Below are 10,894 nucleotides of genomic sequence, written 5' to 3'. Positions count from 1 at the left end.
GAGCGCCGCCGCGCTTCCCAAGCGGCGCACTGTAGCAGTGCGCCACCGGGCCGGCCCACCATTTGTGTATCTTTAAAGAAATGTCTATTCAAGTCCTTTGCCCATTTTTAAACTTTTTTGTTTTGTTTTGTGGTTGAGTTGTAGGAGTTTTTTATATATTCTGGATATTAATTCCTCATCCGATATGCAGTTTGTAACTATTTTGTGCCATTTGGTGAGGTGCCTTTTCACTGTGTTGATAGTACCCTGTGATGCACAAAAATTCTTAATTTTGATGAAGTCCAGTTTATATAATTTATCTGTCACTTACCTTTGTGCCTTAAAAAAAGAAAGAAAAACCATCTTGTACTGGTTTTATGGAAGCAAACTCATCTTTTATTTGTGAGGGTGATGATCAGAGTTCTTTTGTTTTCTTTTTTCTTTGCATGTGTTGTCTGAGTGTCTCCCAAGGTTTCTTCTCTTCTCTGTCTTTACTGTTTGTTTTGGTCTCTCTCATTAACATTGAAGGCTTTTGTCAAATATCTGGGGATCCGTGGCTTTCCTCGGGGGTAGTTTTTTTCCAAAGAGAGAGACTCTTTCCTGAGGAGAAGACGGAATAATGGCCCCACAGTGTCCACATCCTCATCCGGAGACCTGTGACCATCCCCAGTCCTGATCCCAATCCCCAGACCTATGACTACATTAGTTTACATGGCAAAAGAGTCATTACAGATGCGATGAAGATTAAAGACTTTGAATGGGGAGATTATCCCGGATTATCCCAGTGGTTCCCATCTACTCATGAGTCTTCACAAGGGCAGAACTGGAGAGACGGCAGCGGGGAAGGACTTCTCTGCCACTGCGGGCTTGAGGATGAGGTGGGGGCCACAGCCGAGGAAGGGTGGGGGTCTCCGGAAGCTGGAACAGGCAGGGACGATTCTCCCAGGAGCCTGCAGAAGAACCACCCTGGGAACACCTTGAAGTTAGCCCCGTGAGACCCGCGTCAGACATCTGCCCTGCAGGGCTGCGGGATAAGTGGCCTGCAGGGGCCAGCAGCCGCCAGACAGGCCAGTTTGTGCCAGAGCCACCGAGGTGCCCTCACGGCTGGGGAGGAGGGGTGCTTCTGGGGGCCGCCACAGTCTGTTCCCAGGCTTGGCTACAGAAGTGCGTACTTTTGGTGGAAGTTGGTTGACTGCACACTTAGGATACGTGCAGTTTTCTGTGTCATACTTTAATAAAAAGGTGTGTTTGCGTGCGTGGGAGAGACACGGACAGGGAGAAAGAGAAAAGAGAGAGAGAGATGGAGGGAGACAGAGAGAGAAAAGAGGGACAGAGAGAGAGACAGAGACAGAGGGAGAAAGAAAGAAAAGAGAGAGACAGAGAAAGAGGGAGGGACAGAGACAGAGAGAGAGAGAGACAGACAGACAGCGACAGAGAGACAGACAGAGGGGGAGAAAGAGAAGGGGAGGGAGTGGAACAGTAAATACGTGACAGAGCTGGGGAGATCAGACCTAAGCATCTGCAAGGTTGCTGAGCCCTTTGTCGGTGGCTGCAGCCCCGGCAGGCTCCTGGAGGGGGCAGCAGACGCCGTCCCATCTGGGGAAACCAGGCCGCGATGCCTGTGCAGGTTGCTAGCCCGTGTTGCCAGGTGCAGGCTGCAGCGGTGCTGCGCACGCTTCTGCCAAAGGCTGTGCGAGTGAGCGCGGGTGGACGGCTTGCTGTGGCATATCTATGGGCTAGAAGGCATCAGAGTATCCCTTCCATGTACCCCCTTATCTCTTCCACTGACACCCTTCCTAGCTTGACTCTGAGGTCCACTCAGCTCAAAGGCAGAAAGGCCCAGTTGTCAGTCCGTTTTCTATTTACCCACTCATTCATCAGTCCAAACATCCATGCACCCTCTCGTCCGTCCATGCAAACATTCACCCATCCAAACATCTACCCACCCCTCCATCCATCCACCCATCCACCCACCCATCCACCTCTGTCTGTGCTCTGAGGTGAGCCCCACCCTGCTGCCACCCACACCGCTCCAGGGACCAGTAGTAAAAATCTTCCGGCTCTAGTGCCTACGGGTCTGGGTTGGAGGGATGTGCAGCCATCTGCTGCGTGACTGCAGTAGAGTCTCGGCCCTCCCCCAGCCTCCTCTGCCTGTATGTAAAATAACCGCACTGGCTGGCTGGGGTTCCTCTCATCACCAGGTCCCAGGTGTTTGTGACAATATCGGCTTTTCTCCACCCACCTCGAACACCCTTGTCCAAGCCCCACCATTGCTTGTCTAATCTCTGCAACGCCCTCCTCCCTGGCTTCCCATCCTGCTGCTGTTTCCAATCAACAGCTGCCAAGACCTTAAAATGTAAGTCACATCTCATCACCGTCCTGGTTAACATCATTCAGCCCCATGTCCATGGCGCTTACCACCAGGTTCAAAGCTTTCATGTAGCCTGGGAGCTACTGCCTGAGTCGGCTCTAGCTGCCTCTCCTCCCCTGTCTCCTGCGCTTCTCTCAGAGCTCGTCCAGCAGCTGCTGCCTCAGGACCTTTGCACGTGCTGCTCCCTGTGCCTGATCTGTCCTGCCTCCCTGCAGGGTTTTATATTTCTGGCTCCTCATTGCTCAGGTCCCAAGGGGCTTCCCTGACCAGCATTGTCACTCTCAGTCACTCATGCCCCCTGCTATATTTTTATCAGCACCTTTTCTTCTTCTGAAATTATCTGGTTCTGGGATCATTTTCTGGCTCAGCATCTGATTCCCTCTGTGAGAATGTCATCCCTGGGGGAAGGGGCAGTGTCTGCTTCATTCACCGCTCATTTCCTTGTTTCTCACGCGTCCTAAGAGCTCAAGAACTGCTTGTTGAATGTTGCATGAATGAATGTTTGTGAGGTCTGGGTTCCAGATTCGGTTTAGGTGTTAAGAAGTCCTGTGACCTTGGTCAAGAGCCTGTCTCCTCATCTGTCAAATGGGGCTAAAGATCTCCATCCTGTGCCCTCACAGTTTTCTGGGAGGAACCGTGGAGATGGGAGGGTAGAGGGGGAGATTCCTGTGATGTCGATCCTGGGGCGCTGTCCTCCCCAGGCCCTTACAGAAAGATGTTCTCGACCGCTAGGCATCAGCCTAGCCAGGGCATCGTGAGCACTTTGGAGCCTGAGCTTGTGCTGGGCTGCTGAGCTTTTCTAGTGAGTGCGGGAGCATCGGCACTGGGGGACGCCCGAAGCCTGTGCTGGCCTGGGCAGAGCTCTCCCTCCCTGGTCTAGGAGGTGTGAGGAAGTCGAGGCTGCACTGAGTGTCTCTTACGCACGTCCCAGCTCGAAGGGCTGCACTGCCCTGCGGACATTTTGTGTTGAAATGGCTTTTCTTTTCTAAAGTGATGGTGATGATATGAGGTGGTTTTAAAAAGTCCCCACTTGCCCAAATGAAAACACTGGCAACCCAAGGCTGGTCTCCAAATGGTTTTGGGAAAATTTTAGGTCTATGGAATCCTAAATACCAGTCTGTTGGGTTGTGGGACCAGGGATTTGGATTTGGGGGTGTGGAAGAGGCTGCTGAGAAGGTGTGACCCTTGTTCTCCATCCCAACACATACACACAGAGGAACACATACATTGAGCACACGTGTGCATGCACAAAAAGCACTTACAAACACATACAAGCACATATGCACACACGCAAAGGCAAACACACATGTATGCATGCTCGTGGGATGCACACATGCACAAACACACACACACACCTCATACACACATGTGCACGCACACATAGGCACATGTGCACTCACACAAACTCACGCACACATGCATGTGCGCACACATACACACAAGCAGGTGCACACAAGCAAATGCCAACATGCACACAAAGCACATGCAAATACACATACACACAGGGGCACACACACATGCATGCACATGTGTATGTGCAGACACAAGTGAGTGCAAACACATGCATACACACACGTGTACTCGCACACACCCACAAGGAGATGATGTTCCAGGAACATTTCAAACAACTCATGTCTCTGGCACCAAAGGAAACAGATGCCTCTCAGTCATTCCTGAATGTGCTGCAAAACCCATGGGACGTTGGGGACAGCCTTTTGAGTTTCCTCTGGCAAAGGGCACGCGGAGAGCATTCAAGTAAGGGAAGTGTGTATTCAAGTTTATTTAGATGAATGTTCAGCCACAGTCCTCTGTGGATTTGTATACATTCACTTTTTAAAAAATTGTTTCCATAAAAGGATTTTTGGTAATCACCTAATTTTTAATACAATACTTATATACAAAACCCCATTTCAAACTACTTACTGTACAAGAGAAAATAGAAGCATCAGATCGCATCATTTCAGCAAATAATGAAAATTTATGACACCTGTGGACTTCAGTCACAGTCAGCGGATTGCAGGAATGTCAACATCACACCAGTGGCATGGTCATGACCAACACATTTATGTTTTTTCTCCCTGCCTTGGGTGAAATGTTTCTTTTTATGTTTCTCTTGGTGCTTGGGAAATTTCACATAATTGGTTATGATAATTGCTACAAATTTAGATCACTCGTATCACTTAGGAAACTTTTTACAAGCTTTTAAAATAATTGTCCAACAGTGACATTCCTGTGAGTAAAAATATAGAGAAGTGTTACCAAAATAGAAGCCTTTATTAATAAAAATCTTTGGTAGTAACAGTATTTTAAATTCCTCTCAATGATATTGGTTAACTAATAAAATAAACTCCTTCCACCTTTGAGCTACAGAAAAAAAAAAAGATCCTCAAAGCCACCACATCATTGATTTAAAAAGAAACACAAACAATAAATATTCAAAAGCTTTGAATGAACCCCCGGAAGCCTTAAGACTTCTTGAAACCTTTAAGCCATCGCTAGAAAAGCTTTCAAGGTCATCTTCCTGCCCGTTCTCCCGTCAACTCGTTTTTGTCTCACAAGGAAGATGAACAAACCTGAGATCAGCTCCGTGGGACGGGGCAGGTGTGTGGCTGAAGGTGTGGACTGCTGGGGACACCTGCACCCTCTCGTCCAAGAACAGACTGGAAATTCCCATGCCCTCCGTGTGGGCAGGGCTGGCACCTCTCTTTCTGACCACAGTGTCTCAGCTTCTGAACTTCCAGAAGGAAAAGATGGTTAGAGTCGTCCTGCTTTTCCGACAGAGAGGCAGGTGACGCCTTTTGGAACCAGAGTCACATCGTGTGTTCCTTCTCGGTTCCTCCGCTCTCCCTGACCTGTCGCACCAGCTTTGGCTCGATGCCGTGGAATACCATTTTGCATCTACATTAAGGCATCAGGAGATTAAAAAGGAAGATTTCTAGGGGTCCCCGCTCACTTTCCACTGCGAAGGAGACTCAAGATTTCCAAGAGTCGTTTCTGCAAAACACCTGCCTTTGCCACACATTATTGCCTGTCACCAGCCATCATTTTGATTCACCTTAAACACTAAGGATTAAAAAAATTCCCTGCATAATGGTTTTGTGCAAAAACAAGGCAGAACAAAACAAAACAGAAAGAAGAGAGAAAAATGTCCCATCAGAAAATGGTCCTCCATGTTTGCAGAAAACACAGTGGCCACCAGGCGCTGGTCGGGACGAGAAGCTGCTTGCTCAGCCCTGCCGTGGCAGCTACAGAACAACCCCGTGGTACCCGGGGCTGGGAGCCGGGCTGCCACCGGGGCTGTCCGGGCTGGCTCTGGGCTTGTGGTTGCTGCACGGCTCCTCCTTCTTGTGCCCCTTCTCCATCCACGTGTCCAGTAGCTGCTGCTTGCCCTGCTCCTCCCGCATGAACAGCTCCACCATGAGCACCTTCTCCTTGTGGATCTGCTGGCTGATGTCCTTGGGGATGTCTGGGATGACCCAGTCCACGAAGTCACTCATAAACATGACCAGGTTCTGGAAGGAACAGAAATCAGCCCGTGGGGGCGGGAAAGACCATGCTGGACCTCTCTCCCTGCCACCCACTTCCTTCCCCCCCCCCCCCACGGAGCCACTCCTTGACCCTGTGGCCTCAGCCATGCCCTTTGACCTCCTTGGGCCTCAGTTTCCCAGAAGGTATAAAGGAGGCATGGAACCACGCAGCAGGCCCTTGGGAAATGTTTGCTGACTTTCTTGAACAAATCTGAACTCAATAATTAGGAAAATTCTCTGAAAAATTTTGAATTTCTTAACCAGGAGGCTTGAGAAGCGATCTTAAACCTCCCGGTGACGGGATGTGTCACCAAATATACATAACAACAAGCACCGAGGCTTTAAGGAAAATAATTAAAATAGAAATAGCACCAAAATGGATTGAACTCCAAGGGTCTCTGCCAACCCAGGAGGCCCTTCTGCAGTGTGCAAAGCCCCCAGAACCACCCAGAACAACTGCCACCTCAATGGGGAAATTTCCAGTGTACAGAATTTGAGATAAATCAGTCTTTACAGAAAAACCAAAATTAGGGGCTTGCCCGTGGCTCACTCGGGAGAGTGTGGTGCTGATAACACCAAGGCCACGGGTTCGGATCCCATATAGGGATGGCCGGTTGGCTCACTGGGAGAGCGTGGTGCTGACAACACCAAGTCAAGGGTTAAGATCCCCTCACCGGTCATCTTTATTAAAAAAAAAAGAAAAACCAAAATCGTGTTGTTAAACTTGTGTCCAGTGAGCGTTTGTCAGCCCCTGTGGCTGGCTTAGTTGCCTGCTGTCATGGATGATGCTGGTGCCCCCCAGGTCGGCCCCCTCTCCAGGCTGGTGCTTAAGTCCCCAGCTGTGGCTGGGGTTGGCTGTGAACACTCAGGGCAGTGGAACTTACACCCCCTCCCGTGTCTCTCGTCCTAGTCTGGAGAGCCTGAAGCCAGTGACCCACCCATCTGGGCAGACAAAAGGGGCCGTCTTGCCTTCAGGTGGGCCCAGGTCTGCTGCATGGTTCATGCTCTGGAGCTCTCGGGACCAGGTTGAAGCTGTCTCCAGCCGAGTCCCCTCCTCACTGAGTCCCTGCCCCTACTCCAGCTTCCTTCCCTCAGTAACTCACTTGCACAGAACCCTCGTCTCAGGCTATGCTTCTGGGGAACCCAGCCCCAGACACCTCTTGTACTGATGGCTGTGAACAGCTGAGGCAGGAGGCAGCTGAGCCCAGAGAAGCAGAAGGGCGTGCCGAGACCACATGAATGGGGAGGACAGGGATGGGACTCAAACCCAGTGCTGGGTATTCCAGGCTCAGAACTCTTGGCCCTTGGCCTTCCTGGATGGACTCACTCGATGCTAGAGAGCACACGTGACCAGAGCCTTGGCAGTGCCACATGGCTCAGGGCCTCCTCCTGGGGTCCTCAGCTGCCATGCACACCAGCTGGCTCCCAGGTCTGGGGTCCTGCTCCACTGGGAGTCCCTCTGAGCTCACAGGGTGAGCCCAGTCCCCCTCCCCAGAGACTGAGCCGGGTAGTGCTGGCCAGGGGCTGGAGCCATCTGAGAGCCACTGCCCTGCTGTCTGTAGTGGCCCTGTCTGATATAGAGACAGTGAGAGATCGAGAGTGGGACAGAGGTGGGGTCTCCCCTTGCTCCGCGTGTCCTTCAGTAATGATCACTTATATTGAATTAAACCTGCCCTTCCCCACGAGTCCAAATCCTTCCCCCCACGCTCATCCAGCCCCTCCCTCAGCCTTCCCTTTTCTCATGAGGTTCTCTTGGGCCCTTTTGCTGCATGGGCCTTGTGGGGGGGACCTGGGGACCAGGACCCCCTCCTCCTGTGTCACAGAGCAAGTAGCGCCTGCCTTCCTGACCATGGGCACAGAGCGTTTCCTTAGTGCCCTGATTCTCAAACCCACCGTACCTGGAAGACGATGACAAAGGCCAGCCGGGCTGCCAGGACAGCCCAGAAGTCCTTGGAGATGTCGTACTTGTGTTCCGACCACGGGGGCTCCCGGTAATCTTTGTACCTGCAACAGATGGCCGGGAATCAAGGGCAGGTCTTCAAGTGGAACTTGGGGTTCTGGCCAGTGCCAGGGAGCTTGAGAGGAAGCACTGGGGAGCCTGAGCCTGGTTCTGTGGCCCCCTCCAGGCAGGCAGCCCTCCGCTGGGCAGGACACCCACAGCCCCACCCTCNGCCCAGAAGTCCTTGGAGATGTCGTACTTGTGTTCCGACCACGGGGGCTCCCGGTAATCTTTGTACCTGCAACAGATGGCCGGGAATCAAGGGCAGGTCTTCAAGTGGAACTTGGGGTTCTGGCCAGTGCCAGGGAGCTTGAGAGGAAGCACTGGGGAGCCTGAGCCTGGTTCTGTGGCCCCCTCCAGGCAGGCAGCCCTCCGCTGGGCAGGACACCCACAGCCCCACCCTCCCACACTGCCCAGAGGTCTCTCTCCACCACGCACCAGGCAGGGCCCAAGAAGATTCATGTAAGACACAGACTCCAAAGTAGCCCTGTAGACCTATCCGTGGGCTCTCAGAATTGTGTGCTGGGACCATCTGATGCAGGAGGTTCCAAATTTTAAAAAGCAGCTGAGCCCCTTTTCAAAATAGAAATCTCACCCGAAACCCCAATAGGTCCCAAAGAGAGCCGGCCTCCCTAAGCCTGAAACCTCAACCTTGACCTCAGCCCAACTCCCAACCCCCCCCAAAACCCCAGGCTGGGTCCCACGAATCACAGTTTGAAAACCACCTGTCCAGTCTATCTCCTCTTTGGGGGAAACCATTGAGAAAAAAAACCTAACCATTTTATCAAAGTAGCCCACATATGAGATTCAACATACAGCTGATATGGGGGGCGCCCTCCCCACCCTGGTCTGGGCCTCCTTTCCTCTCTCCAGCTGCCGTTTATCTCTAAATAATACACATCTACCCCTAGCTCCGGAGTTATTGGTGTTGGGCACTGCCTACTGATCTCCTGCTTGGAGAGACAAACTCACGCACGCTCCCCTCTCCCCTGAGGCCCTGCCACGGTCCTTGGTTCTTCCCTGGAATATGAGTGGCCTTCTATGAAAGAGACGCCCCCTTACTTCTGGTCCATCCGCTACGGCTCTCTCTGAACTCCTGCCAGGCCAGCAGGAGTGACAGGCACCTGCCTGTGTTCAGTCCCCCCTCAGCCCCCTCCAGACCCTTCCTCCTTTACACAGAGACCCAGAGATGCCCAGAGTCTGGGGGTGCAGAGTGAGGTCCTGTCTCTCCCTAAGGCCCCCTGCATCCACTGCTCCTGGAATCCGGGGGATGCCACACATGGCTGGGGCTTGGCTGTAATGCAGTTGGCACCCCACCCTGTATTGGAAAAGCTTCTCAAAGCTGGTCAGAAAAAGCCCATGCCAGGGGCAGGGTTTCCAGGTGCTCAGCTACAGGTGTGTCCCCTGCTGGTCACTGAAAGCTGAGGTTCCAGAGGTTGTAGCCAGAATAGGCTCCTGGCTCTGCAGGCACAGCCCCAGCCTGGACCCCCACCCTGGTGCCTGGCCTACATGGACTACCCCCTTGCTGTGTGTCCCTGGGCAATCACTTGGCCTCTTTGGGCCTCCACTGGGCATTCCCTCATTTACTCATGTCGTAAGCATCTATTGAGAAGCTACTACGTGACAGACCCCATTCTAGGGGTGGCGATTCAATGGGAAATGCGACAGATAGGGCCCCTCACCCGTGGAGCTTTATTTCTAGAGGGAGCTGGCTGGAGTCTCTGAGGGCCCGCTCAGTGCTAAGCTGCCAACCCCCGAGATAGGATCGGGCTGGGAACACACTCCGGTGCCAGCTGCTGTGCCATGCAGCGGTTGCACAACCTGCCTTCTGATGGGAACAAGCAGCCCTGGTTCTTCCCATGTGAGAAGCAGCACATGCCTATTCCTCTGTCGTCTTCTTCTGTGCTCAAGGCCAGCGGCACTGGGAAGCTGGGAAATGTGTTTGAGTCACCTGGCAAACTCCTGTGCATCCCTCATAGCCCACTTACAACTGTCCAGACGTCACCTCCCACCACCTGTACTGACCACTATCAGAGATGATTTTTTTGTTTTTTTCCTTGCATAGCTCTGATACTCAGCCTGCCAGCTCCCCCAGGGAGGATATAATGCCCTCTCTGGGGGTGGATGTGAGGATTAAATGAGACAGTGCCTGTGTTACTGCAAGAACAAATGGCAGCCAGCTGCGATCACTGCTCTCAGCTCTGCCAGTGCTGCCTCTGCCACACCCGCGGCCTGGGCCAGACCAGGTGCTGTTCCTCTGGCAGGTGCTTTGATGTAGGTGCGGCTGGTGGAGGTGGGGAGCTCACAGTACCTGCAGCACAAGATCGTGGCCAAGGGACCATGGTGGGCGGCTTGTTGAACCCTGGAGCCCGGGGAGTGGAGTGGCAGGACCCACAGTCTTCTGTCTCCACGGAGGGGAAAGTGACAAGACTCTTAAAAACGGGGTCTGTGCCCCATGCTCTTGGCCTCTTCCCTGTGAGGCTGGGACTCCCTGATGCACGGGAGGCCAGAGCTGCTTCCTTAAGCAGTGGCTGGGACCCTACGACCCGCGTCCTTCCTGACAACCCTATAAACACCAACGCTGAACATCTTGAGGGAATTTCTAGTCAATTGAACCATATATTTCTCTGTCTTCCTTTTTTGTTAATCTCCCTTCTTCGAAAATTCACTTTTCATTAAGTAGATAAAGCTTGAATGTGTTCTTGCTGTGGAACGTTTAAATGATACAAGCAGGTGCTGTGTCGTCCGACTGGGGCAGAGCCCTGGACGGGACGCTCAGGGAGGGGGATTCTGTCCCAGCACCTGGGGCCTCCTGCCGGCGGGGAGGCGTCTCCTGTCCCCTCGCCTTGACGCCCAGCTCCCCAGCGCAGCCCTTCCTCGAGATGACCAAGTGACGCCACAGAGGATCACTCGGGGCCTTTCCTACAAATCACACACCCACGTGTGCCCGTCGCTGCGTGCGCTGGCGGGACTTTTGAGGCTGGCCACGTGCTGGGCTGTGTGTCTGTCTCGCCACTC

The 10,894-nt window shown here is 52.7% G+C and overlaps 1 protein-coding gene across 3 annotated transcripts in view; it reads right to left on the bottom strand.

The window, feature by feature from the left end:
- ANO1 (anoctamin 1, calcium activated chloride channel) overlaps window positions 1-10,894 on the bottom strand; it is a 95,999-nt gene that overhangs the window by 1,046 nt on the left and 84,059 nt on the right. For 2 of the 3 annotated variants that reach the window (XM_008589680.1, XM_008589681.1), the window contains 2 exons: window positions 7,776-7,881; window positions 5,561-5,862 (listed from right to left, as the gene is read on the bottom strand). In XM_008589680.1, coding sequence (XP_008587902.1) covers window positions 5,596-5,862; window positions 7,776-7,881 — 373 coding nt within the window. In that variant the 3' untranslated portion in view covers window positions 5,561-5,595. Of the gene's footprint in view, window positions 1-5,560; window positions 5,863-7,775; window positions 7,882-10,894 lie in introns of those variants that run through there. The other variant, XM_008589679.1, reaches the window with a different exon arrangement.

The sequence above is a fragment of the Galeopterus variegatus genome, unplaced genomic scaffold (genome assembly GCF_000696425.1).
Source record: "Galeopterus variegatus unplaced genomic scaffold, G_variegatus-3.0.2 Scaffold5590, whole genome shotgun sequence".
Lineage (NCBI taxonomy): Eukaryota > Metazoa > Chordata > Mammalia > Dermoptera > Cynocephalidae > Galeopterus > Galeopterus variegatus.
The sequence above is the reverse complement of the archived record's forward strand: the minus strand, read 5'-3'. Positions and strand labels throughout refer to the sequence as shown.